The following is a 21951-nucleotide window of genomic DNA, read 5'->3' on the forward strand; positions in this document are numbered from 1 at the left end:
AGCATGCAATACCTTTCTGAGGGTATTTTACTTAAATCCCTTGAAATGCACATCTCTTGGACTCAGCAGGTTCATTCTTGGGAATTTACCATAAGGAGCTAATTAGATAAGTGTCAGCAGAGTCAAGGATGTTTATTGTAGCAGTGTTTATAATAATTAAAAACTAGAAGCAACCTAATGCCCTATGGTAGAGATTTGTTAAATAATTTGTATGATGTTGACACAAAAGAATATAATTCATACCATTAAAAACTATCTTGTAGATATGCAGTTATTGATGTGGAAAGATTAACCCCAACCCTACTTGAACCTTTTGGGATTTTAGTGTGTGCCTCCTCTTTATGAATGACTTCTCTGCATTTCTTTAATTATATTTAAATAGCCATTTCATTGTTCTTGCCCCACTCAAACATCAAGTGACTAGTATGTTATAGTATGTTCAGCAAATATGATTTAAATTACCTTATGGTAATGTAAGGTACAAGCTTATGGTGCCCATTCTTGTCTTGCCCGAGTGGAAATCCCAGGTTTGATAAATTATCTTATCCGGAAGTTAGCATCTCATCTGGTTTCTGGTCACACTTCAGACCTGCCCCAAATCTAACCTAATGACTTCAAAATACAGCCAGTAGAAAAGGAGGCATTTATCAAGCTAAACAGGAAACCCAGTGACCAAAACCAACTTTCAAGATAAATGAATACTTCAACGTGATCCAAAATGAGGGAGTACACAAAGAAATCTCTAACTTTGCAGATGACTCAGTTCTTCCAGATAACAAAATGGCAAGCTGCTGAACTTCAAGAAGGTCCGACAAAGGAATGAGTAGTAGACAGGAATCTACAGCTCTAATTCTCTGGGAGTATTTGCGGGTATACTTTTCCTTAAAATGACTTCCAGAAATGTTACCTCTACTATTTTTATAAAACAAAAATGTCAACCTATCGATTATAACCCTGAGAAGAAACGTGGCCATTCACTGCGTCCAGTTCTTGGCAACATTTACCCATTGCCCCACTGAGTCAAAGGGTAGCAAGGCCACCACTGTCAGAAACAGTCATTCTGTGTTTGCCTAAAACCGACTTTGAGCTGTATTTGGAAAACTATGTGAACCCTGGGTCACCACAGCTTTAAAAAGAGGCTCAAGGAAGCTCTCAGAGCACAAGTGATGGTTGCAGAGATGTGTACAAGGTCTACATACACTAGGCAAGAAGACAGAGAGCTGGATAAAAATCCCAGTGGGTGTGGCTTGAGCAGACTTCCCTTTCTCAGTCTCTGTTCTCTCTGGACTTGAGAGAGGAATTGATCAGGTAACATTTGTGAAAGTTCCTTTCAGGATGGCTGGAATTGACTAAGGGCTCAGAAAAACCCTGATTTGCCTTTTCATGGGAAGCATGCTATGGGAAGATCCCACCATGCTGAGGATCTTCAACCAGAACAGATCAAGGCACTGGGGATACTAACATTATTACAAAAAACCAAGAGAATGTGTAGAATGAGACCATCCTCCCCAGGACCCTCAGGAAACCAACCAGTGTACCTTCCTACCTCCAGATAGCCAGCATTTAGTGGAAAGCGCCACAAGGACCCCAGGCCAGTTCAAGACAAGATCTAAAAGCAGTGACAGCCAGCAGAAAAAAGAGAGCAGCCTGGCCAGGGGCAGGCATCCATGGAATCTTCAAGGGCTTTCTCTGTCCCCCTGCCAGCCCCAACCAACCCAGAGGTGTGCATTCAGGGGAAACAAAGAGGGTGTAAGATAACAGATCTCACTATATACACCAGTACACAACACACACACACACACACACACACACACACACACACCACAGCAGTGGGTAAATGGAAGAAATATATCATGAGATTAATTTTTTTAATGAACAATACTAAGTATGAACAATCAGAACCAGACTGTTCCAATAACCCAACATTATTGAAAAGCTATGAAAATGGACCAATGAGTCATTCGGGGGATCCACGGCCAGAGAAAAATGGGTATGTCAGGACACAACTGGCTATAGTTATTGAAAAAATTTCAAAACCATGTCATGCCTTTGCCCCCAAAGAGGTGAGACACCTGAATAAATTAGTTCCACAATTAGTAAAAGAAGATGTCTTTTTTCCAACAGTACCTGTGTGACATAAGGAACCGTGACGAGGGTGCCTATAAGGTGGAGAAGATGGTAGCCTTATCTGAATGGCCAGTCTCCTGGACCTCACTGTGGCATGGCACACCACTGCTTCCTGCTGGAAGTCCTCCTCAAGCCCAGACGTGAGCTCAGCAAACCAGCCCTCTCATCTTCTGAGCACCCGGCTAGTCACCTCAGACTTCTGGCTTCTTCAGCTGCAGGCATTCCCCCAAATTTTTGTTGTACTTTCTGCTTTACTTCCTCTCAGGAAGCTCATCCATAATCATCGCTGTACCTACTAACCGCTCATGGAAACCTCTTCAGATGGCCTCTGATACATCTGACTTATGTTTGCAGGTTGACTCAGAAGACTTAGGTCCACCCCTTAAAATTCAACGCTGAGAATGGAGCATGCTTTCCCCTCCTGGGGACAGTTTCTTCAGATTCTTGATCCCAAATCCCAGATGTGGATCACAGAGGAAAAGAGAGAGGTGCCCAAATTTTCCCCATGATTTCCTAATATGTATATTTGGAACTTAGTCGAAACAGCTGTATTTGGGCCTAACTGTAAAGATGCTACATGTCCTTCTAAAAAGGGTAAGGCTTCAGTGACTACAGGAAACAGAAAGTCGTGGCTAGGTTCCAGTTATCTACTGCTGAGGAACAAATTACTTCAAAACTTAGAAAGTTAAAATAACAAGTATATTACTTCATCTTACAATTTTGTAGGTCAAGAAGATGGGCGGTTGGGTGACTCATCTGTTCCATGTGGCACCTAAAGAGGTTACTTGGTGGCACTCTGTTGGAAGGGGCCTGGTCTGGTGGGTATCTGATACATCTGGCACCTTGGCAGGGGCAGTTGGGAGGCCAGACTCAGATAATAATCTCATCTAGAGCGCTTTCCTGGGCCTCTCCAGCATGGCACCCTCAGCGAGGTTAGGCATCTAATATGGCAGCTCGGCACCAAGAGCAAGCATTCCAGTCAAGACGCCCAGCTGTAAGTTGTAGAGATACCTGAGAACAAACTTTGAGAGGCCCAGGAAGTTGCCTCTGCCTCATCCTATGGGTCAAGCAAGTCACTAAGATAAGACCGAATTTAGAAGGAGGGGATTTAAATGCCACTTTTGCTGGGCGAAATTGCGAAGAATTTTCGACCATCTTTTTTTTTTTCTTCCCCGACCATCTTTAATGCACCACAGACCCTATTTTTGTCCTTTTCACTATTTTATGCTTGGGTTAGGCCAACTAGTTTTCTCTGTAGATTCTTTTTTTAGAGTTTATTTGAGAGAGAGAGAGAGCAAGGAGGGGCAGAGAGAGAGAGGGAGAAAGAGAGAGAATCCCAAGCAGGCTCAGCACTGTCAGCACGAAGCCAGACGTGGGGTTCAGACTCATGAACCATGAGATCATGGACCTGTAGTGTGCTCTGTAGATTACACCATGTCGTCCCTCGCTAGCTCCCTGTGATGTGACTCCCCTTATGCAGGTACTGTGGTGGCAGCAGGCTTAGCATTACTTTTAGGCCTAGAGGAATTAGTGACTGTTAGAAAAATATCATACCGACACTGATGCTAACATCCATTTTAGCAGATGATGGAGGTAAGAGTGTGAGTTTTGCAGGCACAGACTACCTTGGTTCAAATCCTTGCTCTGTCATTTACTGGCAATAAAAAAAAGGGGGGGGGGGCAAGAGGCTAAAATTTTCTGACCCTCACCTTTTGAATGAATATAATACCTGAGCAGGTGTCTTAGGGACCCCTCACTCCTGATCTGTGTCCATTCCTTCAGGTAAAACATTATGGGGGAACTTCTATGTGCCTTTCAGGAGATCCTGGGGACAAGAGCCCCAGTGGCCACAGTAGGTGAGCTCCATAAATCACCCTTTGCATGTTTTTCCCTTACTCCCTGCCTCCCTCTCCAGGCTCCCTCCCTCCTGCTTCCTGGTATCACCTCCCCCATAAACTACCTGCATCCAAGTCTTTGTCCCAGAATTCACCTTCAGGGGAGCCAAACTAAGGGAATTCTCACCTAACAGGTTATTCTAGCATAACTTAGCCTCAGAACATGAGAAATGTCCAGCACAAAACTGGGAAATAGTTCTCCCAATCCTTGCTTATTCTCTGCCTTTCTGGGATGTCAGCACCACTCACCTTTCCCCAAACTCGGCCATCCCTTTCCAGATCCACTCACTGCTCAGCCTTCCCTCCCTCCACTTGGCAAGACCCCACTCACTCCTCCCTAAGCAAGGGAACAGCCCTAACTCTGTCCCTTCCCAATAGCACGACTCTCTCCTTCCTGCACCTTCCACAGTCTCACACTTTATAATACTCATTACGTTATCTCCGTCTGTTTTCATCAGGAGACAAGCTCTCACACAGCAGTGGACAAGTCTGTTCTTGCTGGCTAAGGTAGGAAAAGCCAGTATTTGTTGAATGAATGAATGAATGAATGAACTAAATCTGCTTTCTTCTGTGATGCAAGCACTGTCCTCATCCCCTTCCTACTTGCCCTCCACTGACCTGCCCACACAACCACGCTGCAAGCCTTTCGCCTGCTGCGTTCCCACAGCACACTGGTGTGTCAGGCATGTACCACGCTATTCTCCACAGTACAAACTAGTGGGTTTTGCTTGTGGGTTTCCCTCCTTCCTTCCTTCTTTCTTCCTTCTTTCCTTTCTTTCTTCTTTTCTTTTTCTTTTTTCCTTTTCCTTCCTTCCTTTTCTTTTTTCTTTCTTCCTTTTTTCCTTTTCCTTCCTTCTTTCCTTTTCTTTTTTCTTTCTTCCTTTCTTCATTTTCCTTCCTTCCTTCCTTGCTTCCCTCCTTTCGTGAGAGTCCCAGCATCATGGCTTAAATCATGTGCTCACCAGAACGTCATGCATGTTGGTGTCAGTCCCACCTGGGTCTCCCTTACATGAGCTCCCTGGGATTACTGCACTGCACATAGAGGCTAATATTTGGCCTTACCCCAGATCCACCCTCTTGCAAATCAAGGACAACTGGCTGCCCCTCCAAAATAATATTCTCACTTGGAAAATGAGCTGCCCCAAAGGAAGGGAGGTTGGACACGGGATCCAGGTGTGGGAATACCTGCTGAGGGCTGAGAGCAGAGAAACATGCTGTGTTACCGCACCAGCCTTCTTCCAATCCAGCCCACAGAAACATGTTGCCAGATTGCTAGGACACTGGGCTGTAATCAGTGAGAAAAGAAAGGCTGCTAACACGGCTGTACTATACAGTAGGAAACTGAGTGCACAAGGCTGGGATTGGCTTTCTCAGGAAAAGGGAAGCCCGTGTGACCGTTTTGTTCCATGAGACGTAGCAGGAAGCTCAGGAAAGGGTTTCCAGATGAAGGTAAAGACAGAACAGAGGCTCCCCTTCTCCTCCCTGCCTTGAATGTGGGAACTACATCTGGCACTCCAACTGTCATCTTGTGACCATGAGAAAAGGTAAAAAATTCAAGAGTCACTGATCCTGACATCTTTGAGCTGCCAAACCTCTCTACTTCCCGTAATGTGAGAAAAAATAAACACCCGTTTTGGTTCAAACCACCCTGTATTGGTTTTTCTGCTCCTTGAGGACACATGCATCCCATCTGATACAGGTCTGGACTACAGAAGGCTTTTAGCTGCCATCGTGGCCCCTTCACCGGTGGCGCCCACAAGCTGGTGTGGCCTGGAGAAGCAGGTGCGGTCTGTGAAATGTCATGCCCACTCTTGTTCCATGAACTCCTGGAGAGCAAGGAAATGCTGCAGAATGTGTCAGTGTGTCTTCTTTCAAACCCCCACCAAGCCTAGCACCTCATTCATGGTAGTTATTTAATAGATTTTGTTTGTTTGTTTAAATACTTTGCTTCTAAGCAGGAGAAAACAGAGAATCTGCTTTAGGCTATTGCAGAACAATCGTAATTTAGGAAATATTAGAGCCAGTGTTGTCAGTGAGCATGGGGAGGTCAAGAGGCTCATGGTCCCCCAACTTCCCTGAAATCACCCCCACTCTACCACCACATGCTCTGGCTTGAGGGGATGGTGGGGAGACTGAGGACGACCTCTTCGTAAATTTTCTCTCCAGGCAGATTGTAATGTCAAGTGCATTACAGGAATTTGTCTTTTAAAGATGATGGGGGTGGGGGTGGGGTGGGGGTGAGGGGGGCAATGATGCACTAAAACACAAAGGACTGCCCATGAGATATCATCAGATGCCATTCTCTCCAGGAGACTTCTGAAGTCAACCTGGGCTTATGACCTTAAAGATAAGTCTTCTGAATTTCCTCAGGATGAACATTGCTGCGTAAAAGCTGACTCAAAAAGTCATGGCAGACTCAAATGTTTACCAAGAAAAGTGTGCTCAGCACTTGACATAACTCCCAAAGGACTTTATTCTAAAAATATTTTTATTGGAGTCTGAAATAACTTAATCATAGGCTCCGATTAGTCAGAGCTCAGCAAGCACCCTGTGCCCAGACTCTCAGACATTTAAACAGGAAAGTCTAAGTCCAAAGAACAGAAAACATTCTGAACCACACCAGTGACTCGGAAAGTGACCCTCCCTGTTCATACCAAGCTGTCAGGCCCTACTTTGTTGTTGGAAGATAATGTTAAATCTAAATCTCAAAGCGGGGCTGGGAGGGTTCTTTTCACAAGGGGATGAAGGAGTGAGGGCAGACAGAGCCTGGCAACACTAGATCTTCGAGAAAGGGAACTCCAATCTCTGGGTGTAGGAGGGAGTAATTCCTGCAGTAGGACTCTAGTGTCCTCCTTTGGTTGCAGAGAAAAACCTCCTTGTTCGCCTCAGAACATTTCGCTTCCTATGAACACATAGCCTGTTCATTCATTCATCTGATATCCTTGACATTGGGAAATCTATAGATCTCTGCTTTCCAAATAATATTTGTAAGGATGGATTCCTTTGAGGCATCCAAGTACACACATGGGTAGATAAACGGGGCCTTAAGGGAAAAGCCCATATAGACACTCCAGGAATAGGTAATGAGCTTCCTGGATGGATGTGGAGGTAGGGGACAGGGACTCTGTTTTCCTGGTCCGTGTGTGCTCCAAACCTTAACACTGTCCCTTGCTCATTCATTCACCAAGTGCCTACTGGGTGCTTAACATGTATTAAGTCAGTTAACCCGTGCTAAGCATGTCACTGGGACAAAGCCAAAGGGTATAAAGTAGAGACCCTACCCTTAAGGAGCCTATAATCCACTAGAAAAGACAGGTAAGGATGCAAGCAACTTCAGTGCCCTCAGAAAAGCGATTTTGGGGCCAAGACTGTGGCATCCAGAGCTAGATAATAGGGTTCAAACCCTGCCTCTACCCCCCTTACTACCTTTGTAACCAAGACAAGTAACTCAACCTGCTCAAGCCTCAGTTTCTCCATATGTCAAGTTGGGAGGGGTATTATTACTAGCCGTCTTATAGGTTTGGGACAGTGAAGGAGACAGTGTCTGAAAAAATATATAGAAAAAGCCTAGGCCATCGGCTCAATAAATGACAAGTATTCTATCTGTGTTGGCTGCCTAGTGCCCTGTGGGCACATAAGAGAAGTGTCTTTGCCAGCTTTGGTGGGTTGGGAAAGGCTTTCCAGGAAAGATCTGAACAGAAAGGAGGAGTCAGCCAACTGAACACGAGGGGAAGGAGTTTTCCAGGCCCAGGAAATAGCACAGGCCAAGGCCCCCAGACCAGAGAGAATAGAGACCTGGCAGAAATGCAAGTGGTTCAGTGTGGCCAGCACTGCGTAAGAAGACAGGCAGAGACCGGCAGCAGGTGAAGCCAGAGGCTAAGCATTCACCTATTCACTCAATAAGTATTTGCTGGGCACCTGCCTCTGCCAAAGCTGCAAACGCAACAGTGAACAAACAGGTACAACCCACTGCCCTCACGGAGCTTACAATCTAGCAAAAGGGGACAGAAGTAGACAAAATTAATGAGACAAGTAAGCTGACTGGAAAAGGCCTCTGGGTTTAGACGCCAGAAGGCGGGCAATAGGTAGCCATTAAAAAGTTTGAAGCAGAGCAGCGACACCATCAAGTTTGAGTTTCAGAAAGATGACTCTGGCTGCCCCGGGGGGAGGTGGGCTGGAGCTGGAGGCTGGCCTGGACGCAGGGGATCGCGTCCCAGCTTGAGCAAAGTACAAGCCTAGGATGGAACTGTCTGTGGCCTGAAGAAACCGTGAGGCTGTGGCACACGCGAGAGCTGCAGGTGCACGCATTTCTGCCCGCAGGCTCTCATCACACACCCCTTGGCTTTTGAGCTCCCCCTCCTGCGCCCCCTCGTAGCTGGCTCTCTGCGTGTTGGGGTCAGGCTCTCCGGAGAGAATCTGATTGGCTCTGAGATATGAGCTGTATCACGCTGCCCCTCTGGGGCCTCTTAGAGCTCAGCCTCTTTTTTTTTTTTTTTTTTTTCGCTTTTATTGCCTTTTTAATTTTTTTTAATATGAAATTTATTGTCAAATTGGTTTCCATACAACACCCAGTGTTCATCCCAATGGGAAACAATCCCATTGCCCTCCTCAACGCCCATCACCCACCTTCCCCTCCCTCCCACCCCCCATCAACCCTCAGTTTATTCTCAGTTTTCAAGAGCCTCTTATGGTTTGCCTCCCTCCCTCCCAGCCTGTCCTAAGCTTTCCTCCTCAAAGCCCTTGCGCGGGTCTACCAATGCTTTTTGCTCTGTGACCCTCTGCAGTCTGCTTTGGAGGGACAAAAAGTCAGACCCTGAACCCTCACTCAAATCACTCATAGGCGAGAAAAGAGAAACATGTGATTAACAGCATAGAAAGTTGAAAGCACTAAATGCTATCATAAAGGTCCACATAGGATTCAGGGCTGGGAGGCATTATCCCTGTGTTTGGGAAGGCTTTGTGGTGGAAGCAGCATTTGAAAAGAGCCCTAAAGTGGGAGTAGGGTTTGGAGAGAAAGGAAATGCATGGACAAAGCCAGTTGCAGGAAAGCCAATGGTAAATGGGCAAGCTCCTCCTCTGGCCCTAACCATTCAGTGCAGAAGCCATTTGTTGATTCATCCATTTATCCATTAAATCATTCGTTCATTTGTTTGTCCATTCATCCATTCATTTGTTCATTCATCCATTCGTTCATTCACTTATTTATCTATCCATTCATTCATTTATTCATCCATTCATTCAACAAGCAAATTGATCACCTACCAAGTACCAAGCTATAAGGACCTCTTGGCTTCTGAATGTCTCTTGAACAATTGCTGGACTTTTTTTTTTCTTTTCTTTTTGGTACAAAGGTGAGGCCGTATTGCACAGGAAACAAAGGCTTGGTCAATGGCCTTAGAAAGGTTCTGCCCCACTCTCTGGGTCTGGCCTCCATGAAGAGAGCCCAGTGGTACTCAAACTTTTTGACCACAGCCCAGCAATTCTGCCTGTTCTTTCTTCCAAAAAGAAGTTTTTGATAATGAAGAGTTGGGCAGGAACAACAACAAAAGTTGCAGTACAGTTGCCAGAAATAACCAAGAATTGCTTATTTTTAGGAGGCAATATTTGGTCCCCACTCCTAATGTTTCCTTCGATTTGGACACTCCTGGACCCTGGTCCCCTCAAGGTCCACCCTGAGGGAGGAGGTGTGAGGGACCTTCCATGAGTTTCAGAGAGGGGCCAAGCATGCCTTGCTCAGTCACATGCTCCTGTTCCACCTTTTAGGGGCAAGGCTATCAACAGGGAACAAACTTCTGCTGGGCTCCTCCCTTTCCTAAATTCTTCTGGGACTGAGTGCTGGGACCTGTCCAGCTCAGGCATTCAGAATCAGGAAGCTCCTAGGCCACACATCTATGACATACCCTCCAGCACCAGCTCTGTCCGTGATGTGGGTAATGCTCAAGTTCCCCTTCTTCTGCCTACTTTTCTGTCCTTCCTCTGAATTGCTTCAGAACTCAGCTGGGGAAAACAGAAGTGATAAGGAGTGGGATTTGTGGGTAAAATATACACCACGATGGAAACATCTGATGTGGCCCAGGGGATGCCTTTAAGTTGTGGTGGCCCTGCTGGCTCTTCCCTTGGAGGCTTGCAGCAGCCCACATGGGACCATGTGCTGCCTAGGTTGTTTTACAGAGGGTGGTGGGCAATTTCCAATCTGCATTATGCTTTGCCCCATGGAAACTTCCTCTGGCAGCCATTGCAGCTCCTGGGTGATTGGTTTGCTTGCTTGTTTGTTAGCATGTAGTTTCATATTAAGGCTGTTCGAAGTAGGATGGGGGTGAAACAGGGGGGCAGGCCCTGTAGTGACCAAAGCAAAGACAGGAGCCTTTGGAGGCAGACTGCTCCAGCCGGACCTTGAACTACATTAGCTACAGGCGTGTGTGGCATGATTTCAGGCAAAGCTGAATGAAAGTGGACTAAGCCTTTTCAATGGTGGTGGTACTGCATCTAAACTGCAAAGCTGCTGAGTGCCTGTGCTGCCCATGGGCACTGAGACGTTCTAGCCCTGCAGTCAGTCCCAGGCTCAAGCAGGCAGAGCCAGATCACGTGCCCCAGCCGCCTTCTCCACTTAGGCCAAGGACAGTACTGTGGAGGGACGTATTTTAAATCCATGTGCCTTGTCCATAATCTAAGAATCTTAAAATGCTCAAATAATTGCTGAGTGAGTTTCAATGTGACATGATTCTTGCTAGATGGGGTGGCAAGAATTGTTTGTTGAGGGAACGTGGCTAAAACCGTATTTCAGGCAGTTTATTAGGACAGTAATAAAGGAAGGTACAGCACAGATAAGGCAGAGTAAAGGGGCCATTAGGACAATGGCATTGAGTCTGGCCTGGGGTAGATGTTGAACCGATAGCATATAGTGGGATTATCCAGCTTAAGAGAGAAGATGAGCAGGGGGCTCTGGCAAGCCCAAGCTTATAGAGTTTATAGTGTTCACATGGAAGAGGCAAATGAGACAAAAATCTAGAAGAATGTGCCAGGGTGAATGAATGAATGAATGAATGAATAATGCTTGGTCCAGAAAGCAAAGGAAATTAAATGAAAGAAGGCTTTCAGACCCACAGGTGTTAGAAAACTAAACAGGACAAGCCAAGGTTCCAGTCCAGCTACTCTAGGAACCACCTGCAGGGCATGGAAATTGCTGGCACCCTGACCACTGACAGCAGAATCTGTGCAGGTGGAGCCAGACTTCAGCAACATTGCTTCAGGCACTCCATGTGATTCCAGTATGTGGCCAAGGCTGGGAACCCTCCTGCTTACCTGGTGCACACAGGGTTGGAGCACATCCCTCTGCTTCAGAAACATATTTAAGTGAGTGGGAAGTGGACTAAATGAGGGATGGGCATTATGGGGGGCATTTGTTGGGATGAGCACTGGGTGTCGTGTATGTAAGTGGTGAATCACTGGGTTCTTCTCCTGAAATCAATACTACATGGCATGTTAACTAACTTGAATTTAAGTTAAAAAAAATAAAGATAAAGAAAGATTTATGTAGGGGAAATGCTGCAAAGGGTCTTGATCATTCAAAAGCTGAGGGAAAATCAGGAACAGAGAGGCATGTGGTGAGGGGATCACTCTCAGGGAACCTCAGGGGCACAGGCAGGGTCTGCAATCTGCTGAGGGTGATTTTTCAGTCAAAGTGGGGCTGGAAGAGATGCCTGCCCTTGGGAAAGATGCAGAGGCCTAGAAAGTTCCACAGCAGGAGGCCATGGTCACTGGTGCTCTGGCCCAGGACCACATGGCCTGCTGACAACATACCGGGGAAGCTCTGTCACCAGGCAGGGCCTGAAACACAGGACTCATCAGAACAGGCCATGTAAGGAGTTCTGAGTGGGGAGCTGGGTGGGGAAGAAAGACCCCAGGAAAGACCCAGAGCCTGGGATAGGGGCTTCCCCTGGAGACACATACGTTACTCAAGAAAACATCAGAGATCCAAATGCTAAGATAAGAGGCACAGGTGGAATTTTCCAGATGAGGTCCCCATGGTGCTGTCACTAAGGCCTGTGGGAGTAGTTGCCCCAACAGATTTGACATTCCCACATCGTGGATTCTGGACAAACCATGTGGGACTCAGACTGTGAGCGTGCCTCACAACCCCCCAGGGGCACCACCGCAAGCTTCCCATCAGTGGCTCTGTCATTTCCAGTGAGTTCCCTGGGATGCCAATGCTGCTGGTCTGGGGCCGGCACTCCAAGAACCAGCTGCCTGCACCAGCACCCAACTGCCCTTCTCCCCAGCACCCCTGGGACTGCTGTGGTCACTGCTGACACCCAGTGCCAGGTGGGAGCAACCATGGTCTGAGAAATCAGCTCCAGAAGCCAGGAAACAGCTTATTTTAAAATTTGGTGTGAGTGGAGTCAGGGCTGTGCTAATATTGCATTAACACCTGGGACTTTTTAAAGGGGACATGTGAGAGGCCAATTCGATGCCCAAGGCCTCGGCACCGCACCCTTCCCTGCAAGAGACAGAAGGCGGCCTAGACAGCAGTCCCCTGTCCCTGGACAGAGAAGCCGTCCTGCTGAGACCAAGCAAGGTAGAATTGGGGAGGAGGAAACTCAGACTTTTATTTCAACATTTTTGAGGTTTGGTTTCTTTACACTCGCATTTACAAGGGCAGGATAATTTACTCTTTGAACTTTAATGTCTCCTTGGGAAACTGATAGTGCAAAAAGAATTTAAAATCAAACCTGGGCTACAGAATATTATTTTACAACCTTTTCGTGCTAACCCTTGACAGGTTTATGGTGACTGCTTTACCAGCTTGAGTTTGCTTGATAAAGGATGTTTGATATTCTTGCAAAAAAATAAAACTGGGGCATAGGTATTTTGTTGGCTCTTTACTTTTGGCCATTTATTTCCTTGCTGAACTTCTGGCGAGCTGTCAGATGAAGCTGGGCATAACTGTATTAACCCTGTGTTTCTGACACCTGAGCTTTGCTGACCCTGAAGGGACTGCCCTTCCCTAGTTAGCCCATTCAGGGAGCATACTTTTCAAATGCACACCAACCAACCCAGAGTCCACAATCCAACTACCTCCTTTATCAGTCTCTCACGCTCTCAGGGCCACTATCCACCTGCCCTAAGCCAGGTACCAGTGAATGAAATTACTCAGTGAAATTAGTCAAACTGGCCAACCTGAAGCTTGCCTCCACTGTCCTGTCCATTCCTTCCTCAGAAACCATACTTGGGTCACTTGGGTGGCTCAGTCAGTTAAGCTTCTGACTTTGGCTCAGGTCATGATCTCCTGGTCCTTGAGTTTGAGCCCCACGTCGGGCTCTGTGCTGATAGCTCAGAGCCTGGAGCCTGTTCGGATTGTGCCTCCCTCTCTCTCTGCCCCTCCCCCACTCACACTGTCTCTCTCAAACATAAATAAACATTAAAAAAAAAAAAAGAAGCTATAGTAAAGGCCATGCTCTCCCTTCCCTCCCTCTGCCTCCTGACCCACCCTGGTGCTTCCCCATGTGGCCCCTGCTTGGCATGGGCTGCCCCCTTCAGGGATCTATAACAAACCATCTTTTCAATGACAATCATTGCCTGATTTGTTGGTCTCACCACACCTGAATAATAATAAAACTGACATTTTAAAACAGTAATTTGGAACAGGAAATTTAATTTTTTTTAAGTTTATTTTTGAGAGAGAGAGAGAGTGTGTGTGTGTGTGTGTGTGTGTGAGCAGGGGAGGGGCAGAGAGAGGGAAACAGAGGATCCAAATCAGGCTCTGCACTAGAAGGACAGAGCCCAATGCAGGGCTCGAACTCATTACCGTGAAACCATGACCTGAGCCGGAATTAAGAGTTGGTCACTTAACCGACTGAGCCACCCAGGCACCCCTGGGAAATTTAATTCCCATGCTGTCCCTAACCATTTCTGAGCCTTCAGGGGGCTAAATCTACATTGCCCACCACCAGGTCCAGAAAAAGTTCATGTGTTTCCAGGACAAGCAGCCTCGGAAAGGCCAACTGGGACTGTGTGGGTGGGCTGCCCACCTTCACCCTGCAGGATTCAGGCCAGTTGGAGTCCCACAAGACAAGAGAACTAAAACCCTGAGGAATTCTGTAGGGGAGAGGGGCACTTGGGTCCCCTTCCTGGTGCTTCCTTCCCCATGGTGGGACCCCCACTAGAATCACTCTTGTCCCCTCATGGATTCCAGATGTACCTCTGGTGAGTTTGGAGAGGAACCAGACACATGCATCTCAGCTCTTATCAGTGGCCGGGTCACCCCCAGGAAAGCAAATATTTGCTCTGCTCCTTCTTTTCTGTATTCTTGTAAAGGACTTGCCCCCACTTGGGGCCAGCTGTTCTCCAGCTGTGTTGAGGCCTGGGAGTCAGTATCAGTTGTTTGTTGCCATACATTTAAGCCACATTATGATGTAATATTTAAACTTAGCCTCCATGCCCTTGTCTCCAAAACATGGGTTACAGTATTCGCCCACAGATATTTTGAGGATTAAATTGAGTAAAACATATAAAATCTTGCACATTGTAAGCAATTAAATGTTGGTTTCCTCTTCTTCCTTGCTTTTTTCTCCCTTACCTAAAGCTTTCTCTGGCTTGGTCCTTGCAGCTGGCTGAGCAGCTCTTGGCCCCCTGTGACCCAAATCCTTGACCTCCCTCAGGAGCCTGGTAACTGCAGACAGGCCATTTCTGAAGAACCAGTAAGCAGCACCTCTGGGAGTTTCTTTGCAAGAGACTTTGTTTTGCTTCGCTTCATCTGAACAAGAATGAGGAAGAATTTTCTGCAGTCACGCTAGGGAGAAGAGGCATACTCCATGGCTGAGCCATGTGGGAGAAGGGCTGCAGGCCCCCACCGCCACTGCGGTTGTCTGGCTGGCCACATGAGCCATGAAAGGAGAGCTTCTGGCTCCTGGCACCGCAGCTGACAGAAACTGCAGCCCAGGGTGGCGGCTGGACGGCTTGTCCTCCGGACACCCTGGAACACTGCCTTCTCCAGTGCTCCATTGGAGGCCAGATACAGTACTGAGGAGCCTTGAAGAGATGGCATGTTTAGCAGATGTCTGTAGACGGGGACAACAGCAGGAAAACAACCACCAAACACGAGGCCCATTTATGTGGCCAAGTAAGCTATTGGTAGGAGTCATGCAAATAACCAGTGCAGATTTGGGAATAGGGGCAGGAGCCGGTGGGATTCCATTTGTCCACACAGGCTGGCGAGTCCTGGGAAAACCCAAGCAGCACACAATTTCTCTATCCACCCAGCAGACGTTTCTTAAGTACCTACTAGGTGGCGAGGCACCATGTCAGGTGCTGGGGATGTGGGGATGTGTCAATGAGCAGAAGCGATCCTGTCCCTAGAAGATCTTACCGTAGACATACAACCCTACCCACTCTGAAAAGCCCCTATATTTTACCACAGCACATGAAATACTTGAGACATCAAATTTAATTTGAGTGCATAAATGTTCGTTCGTACCTGTTACTGGCATCCACTGTCACCTGCAGTTAGTTCTTGGGGAAGTGGTATTTCATTACATAGGGCTTGTTTTCCTACAGGTAGCATGCCAAAATGTGAGGTTGTCAAATGCTATTTACTCCCCCATCCCCCCAATTTTGTGGGGGGAGGTGAAAAAAATTCCAAATTGGAAGGTTCAACCAACAGAAAGAACATAAAACAGATGAAAACATTAAGAACACACCTTGTTTCTTTTGTTTGTTTAATTTGGACTCAGATGTGCAGAATTAATCAGAATCCTAAGTTGAAGACGCACACTCTTCATTGGTCCATGAGTGGCCTGTGTCTTAATCTGTTTGATCAGACATGATGAAACTTACATCTTCCTAACCCATCCCAGCCCTGGTCACCTGATGTGTTCACTATCGTGAGCCTTGGGTTTCTCATGCTCTTGCTTTCTTAAATTTTAGACAATTGTAAACCCTTAAAATCACATATGTACTTTTTAAATACAGATACATACACATCCAAATATAGTTAAAATGTAGTTTTATCACATATGTGCTCTTAAATATAAATATATAAAAATACATGTATGTATGCATATACGCATACAGAGAGAGCTCTTAGTTTTAGTTGTTTTTCATTTTATATAAAAAGGGCATCATGCCGGGGGCACCAGGGTGGCTCATTCGGTTGAGCATACAACTTTGGCTCAGGTCATGATCTCGCAGTCTAGTCCATGAGTTCAAGTCCTGCATCTGGCTCTGTGCTGACAGCTCAGAGCCTGGAGCTTGTTTCAGATTCTGTGTCTGCCTCTCTCTCTGCCCCTCCCCGTCTTGCACTCTGTCCCTCTCTCAAAAATAAATAAGCATTTAAAAAAAGGTATCATGCTGTAAATAGATGTTTCTGGACTTGTTTTTTGCTTAAGATTTCTAAGGTTCATCCATATTGTTGCATGTAGCTGTATTTTATTCACTGTCACCACTGTAGAAGATTCCACTGTGCCCAGCTTATGGATTCATTTTATTGTCTGGTGGGTATTTAGTTATTTCTATATTGTTGGTTTTTTCCTCTGTATTTTGGAAATTTCTAGACATTTTCAAAAAGAGAGAGTTGCATAAGGAACCCCTAGGCACCCGTCACTAGTGCTAACAATCGTTAACACACAGCCAATCATATTTCATCTATATTCCCTGCCCCTGCCATGGTACTGGACCTTTTTGAAGCAAATCTCAACTATCATCCATAAATATTCCTGTATGTCTCTTAGAAATATAATGACTCTTCTTTTGGGTGCCTGAGTGGCTCAGTCGGTTAAGCTCCAACTATTGATTTCAGCTCAGGTCATGATCTCATGGTTGTGGGGTCGAGCCCTGTGTCTGGGTCTGGACTGATAGCACAGAGCCTGCTTGGGATTCTCTCTCTCCCTCTCTCTCTGCCCATCGCCCCCCTCAAAATAAACAAACCTTAAAATAGAAAAAAAAAGAAATACAATGACTCTCCTTTCAAAATATAACAATTCCAATATCATACTTATACCTTGATATTATCATAAATGTGGTGTCCAAAATTCCCTCCTATTCTTTCTAAGAGCATGACCCCCAACTTGTGAACTGTGAACAGGAGGAAGTGCATAAGCCACGCAGTCAAGGTGGAATCTAAAAAGTTGTTTTCTGGCTGCAGTCAGCTTCTTTTCCAGGTCATTGTTGAAGCTGCCAGAATCTGAAGGTAGGGAACTCTGGAGAGCACTGGAGGAGGAGTCCCAGGAAGGAAGAGGGATGAGAGTGGGGTGGTGCCCAAGCCTGAGGAGCCAGAAAGGCAGAAGCACCCAGAGAAGCCCCTTGCAAAGTCCTCACCCCTTCTTCATTCCAAACCTTGCCTCCACCTCCTTCACGGTGAAAGTTCTGATTCGATGCTAAAAGGCTCTGCCTTCTCCTTTCCTTCTCCTTCCTTACACACTTACAAAACAGGAAAGGAAGGACAGAGAAGATAATAGCAGGGAAATATATAAGTAAGGCTCGAAAACTGCCTACACATTTCCTCAGTCTAAACCAGTGGTCAGAGAACTTTTTCTGTATGGGACGAGATAGCAAACAGTTCAGACTTTGTTGTCTCAACTACTCTGCCTTCAAAGAGCCAATGCAGTCATAGACAGACAATACATAAACAAAATGGCATGGCTGTGTTCTAATAAAACTTAATTTGCAAGGGCGCCTGGGTGGCTCAGTCAGTTCAGCAACTGACTTCAGCTCAGGTCATGATCTCACGGTTCGTGAGTTCTAGCCCCACATCGGGCGCTGTGCTGACAGCTCAGAGACTGGAGCCTGCTTTGGATTCTGTGTCTTTCTCTCACTCTGCCCCTCCCCCACTTGTGCTCTGTCTCTCTCAAGAATAAATAAACGTTAAAAAAATTTTTTAACTTAATTTACAGAAACACAAGGCCAGGCTACATTTGTCCAGAAGGCTGAAGTTTGCCAACCTTTGGCCTAAACAATACAACTATTTTTATTCCTGTCTATTCCTCCTATGGTTTTGATTATTAAACATTGCACTCTAGTCCCTGTTATCAACCCCATTTTCCAGATCAGAAGACTGACATGGAAAGACTAATGGCCTTGCCTAGGATCAGAGGCACCACATGGTAGACCTTGAATTAAACTTAAGAAATAGGTCTTCAAAATCCTTTGGTTTTTTTCCATCCTTTTCTAGCTGGATATGAATTTTAATATTGTCATAATCACATAAATCGCATAAAATATACAATTTTTCCATAACATTACAAGTATTTCAGTCTCGCATTCTTGTTAATTATAATTTATAATTGATGCGTAATTGTTCATCATCACGGTGATGAGTTTCACTGAAATATTTCATACATCTGTTTATCTTCTTTTGTTCAATTACTGTCTAAGATTAATTCCCAAGAGCAGCATCCCCAGGCATCTGCAGGGCCCTGGAGTGGCGTACCCGGGAGGGGGGCACTGGCCTGTGGCATTTGCCAGTTTCTATGGCGTCAGTACTCCCAGGGTGGTGGATTTTAAGCTACCAACATGACATCACTGAACAGAGCTCAGAAGAGATGCTACACTCAGCTCTTGCAAGAAGATACAAGCTGTTCCCAGCACCCCACTGGCTTGATACAAATTCCCTTTCTACTTCCCAGTACCAAGTTATAAATGGAATTACAGGAAATGGGAGTTACCATTTGGAAATGACCTTGAGTTTGCCTTTACAACTTGATAGTGTGTGTGAGTGCTTTGTTATCTCAATGTCACTTTAATTTACATCTCTGATTATTACTGAAACAGATCACTTTTCTATGGTTTCATTATGTGTTCCTTCCATAAATTCCCTATTCATGTTCTCCCATCTATGAGGGTCATGACACCTTTCTTTAAACCCTGAATTAACTGTATAGGCTATCATTAATTCCTTGAACTCGCCTGACATAATATCTTCTACCTTTTGCTTTCATTCTTCTATTAGGCACGAATTGTAACATAATTAAGTCCATCCATCTGTACCCTGCCCATTCTTGTATTTTATTGGTAGTGAACAAAAGAAAATACATCCTAGTTTCATTTATTCTAAAAACGTTTATTAAATGTTCAGTGTATGGCAGGCACGATTCCAAGTACTGGGGATACAGCCGTGACCAAAATAACATCTCTGCTCTCATGCAAATCCACTGGGAAAACCCACAAATAAATAAGTAAATATGTAATGGAAGGTTTGGTGATGATAAGATCTATCACACACAAAGCAGAGGGAGGGGACAGAGAGGGATGGAAAAGAGGTGCTATTCAGAAGTGCCTCTGGGAAGGACTCTTGAACAAAGACTCAAATAAATGAAGGAGTGAGTCATGCTAATTTTTCTACAATTTGATTTATTTAAATTTAATTTATCAATTCAACTGGGATTCTTTGGGAGGAGTAACATGATATAAAAGGGGTCCTAGTTTTGTTTTTTTTTTTTGCAATGTGTATGCAATCATCCCAATACCTTTCTTTCCTCCTTACTTTCAGAAGCTTTGTTGTAAAGTTGAGTCTGTTTCTCAGTTCACTAATATGTCCTAATAACATGTATTTTTCTCACAATCTACTCTATTTTAATTGCTACTTTTTGGCTCGTCCTTTTGAAAAAATTCAGCAATTCTTGCTGATTCTCCTTCTGTAGCATTTCTAAAGCACTCTTTCTGGTCTCAAAATGAAATTCCATCTTCCCCAAAACGCAGCCTACATCTTAACTATTTTTGTATCTATAACACCTTCCACGGAGCATAGCCAAGGTAGACTTCTAATACGCTTTTGTTAAATGACGAATGAATGAATTATAAAACTCACCTAGATGTTTTTGACTCTAACTCAGGCCTGGGGGCACCTCACTCTTTTAAACAGGTCACAAGTGGCAGGGAGCTACTCACCCGCCCACATGCACACTTCCTCCTGTCATTCAGCTTCAGGATAAACATCACATTCTTTCTTTAGGGCTTCACCATAAACACAGCAGCTCTGTTAAACTGAGGAAGAGCACTATCTTCGAAAAGGTCAAGCCACTTCCATGAAAAAGGATATCGCTTGGATTTGAATTGTTTTATTGCCTTTATTTCACTCGTGTAAGATTGAAAATCTTAAGGGCCAGTCTTTAACGTGGTCAAACCATATGTTTTTCCAGTTCTGTGTTTATACCGTCTGTGCATCCATATTCCCACCAAAACCAAGAAGACCAGGGAGAGGGGGGCCAGCGCAATCCCCCAGGAGAATGTGGCAGCTGTAGGAAGAACAGAGTCACATCATGGGTGGATGGAACATTCTCTCACTGCCAGGGCAGGACAGTGCAGGGCAGGTTTACGGAGAAGACAGGAAGTGGGGTTTGTCTTTTCTAATAATAGTGCACTGATTTTTTAGAAAGCATGTCCCTCAATCAGGTCAAGGATATTTGAGAATGATATCTGTGGCATTAGGGAAACAAGGAAGGTAGAACAAAAATCCAATAAAGAGAAACAGCAGAGAGTGGGGTGACGGGTCATGGATCCTTGTTCCGCCCGTTGAATAGTGTGCAATAAGATGGTATCTGTTTAGCGGCATCTGGGAGGCTTAGTCAGTGAAGCGTCCGACTTCGGCTCAGGTCATGAGCTTACAGTTTGTGAGTTCGAGCCCCCATGGGGCTCTGTGCTGACAGCTCAGAGCCTGGAGCCTGCTTCAGGTTCGGTGTCTCCCTCTCTCTCTTTCTCTCTCTGCCCCTTCCCCGCTCACCCGCTGTCTCTGTCTCTCAAAAATGAATGAACATTTTAAAAAAATAAAAAAAATTTTAAAAAGATGGTATCTGTTTAGGCCTCACCAGCTAACTATGACTTGGTCAGGGTACAGTCTGCCCCTTTCCAATGAGTGTGGCTATCAGGAAGATTAAGTAAAGTAGCAAAGGAAGAGAAAACAAACTTCAAATAAAGGAGCCTTAGGTGTCAAGATTATTGCTTGGGCCCAGCTATTTTACATTCTACTCCTTGGTATCCCTGTGTTATGAAAATAGAGAGAGTACAAATAAAAACATAACAAGTACACACAAGTACATAAGTGTTACTGGACTCGACGATGAAGCCAGAGCTCTACATTTTAAAGCTATTTATCATGGTCTGTCTAGGCCTCCAGGAATCTACACAATGTCACACCATTTCTCCAGATGATTCTTCTCTCTTAAAATCCCACAAGGTTTAGAAATGAAAAAAGCTTTAATTTTCCAAGCAGCCGCCCAGAGGCACCTCTCAATGCTGGTGACAGGCTTTCGGCTATGCCTGCTGCCATGAGGCATGGCCAATCCAGCACAGGACATGGAGGGAGCAGGCTCACATTACAGAAATGTTTAAAGGGTCCCAGCTTCAGGACCAGACAAACCATAGGTTCCTTTGGGTCACAGTCTGAACCCCAGAAGTGAACTCTGCTTTCCGTGGGATGCTTCCTTTCCAAATCTCTACAACTACTGACCCTTTCATGGAAATGATTTAGGACAATGGTTCTCAAACTTGAGTATGAAAGGCGTACCGCCCAACTGCAGTCTTTTGCCTTACCCTGGGAGAAGCTGGGTAGATGTGGGGTGAGCCAAGGGTTTTGTGTTTCCAACTAGTGGCTTAAGACATCAGGGGTGTTGTCATGCTCTGCCCTGAGGCTTAACCAAATCCTCAGCTTTTCAATTACAAGTCTGTCTGCAGCTGCCTTCCCAGCAAACACAGAGAATGTGGAGCGATTTCTTTGATTGCTACAGACTGCCCAGAAGGCATAATGAGACTGTAGCTGGAGATCACTTCTGGCTTGTCGCCTGTTGACCTCTCTGGCTGCCAAGGGTCTCTGCACTACCTCTATTTCCCTTTCCCACTCAGTGCTTAAACACTGGGAAGAAATCAACTTGGTCAAAACGATAGCATGGGCTTTTCGTCTTTCTTAAAGGTCCATTAAATGGGCACTGGGTTGACTGATGAC

The 21951-nt window shown here is 45.5% G+C and overlaps 1 protein-coding gene across 3 annotated transcripts in view; it reads right to left on the minus strand.

Moving 5' to 3' along the window:
- Positions 1-20055: 20055 nt before the first annotated feature.
- IL1R2 (interleukin 1 receptor type 2) overlaps positions 20056-21951 on the minus strand; it is a 34396-nt gene continuing 32500 nt past the window's right edge. For all 3 annotated transcript variants that reach the window (XM_047851151.1, XM_047851150.1, XM_047851152.1), the window contains one exon: positions 20056-20248. In XM_047851151.1, coding sequence (XP_047707107.1) covers positions 20109-20248 — 140 coding nt within the window. In that variant the 3' untranslated portion in view covers positions 20056-20108. The remainder of the gene's footprint in view (positions 20249-21951) is intronic.

The sequence above is a fragment of the Prionailurus viverrinus genome, chromosome A3, assembly GCF_022837055.1.
Source record: "Prionailurus viverrinus isolate Anna chromosome A3, UM_Priviv_1.0, whole genome shotgun sequence".
NCBI lineage: Eukaryota > Metazoa > Chordata > Mammalia > Carnivora > Felidae > Prionailurus > Prionailurus viverrinus.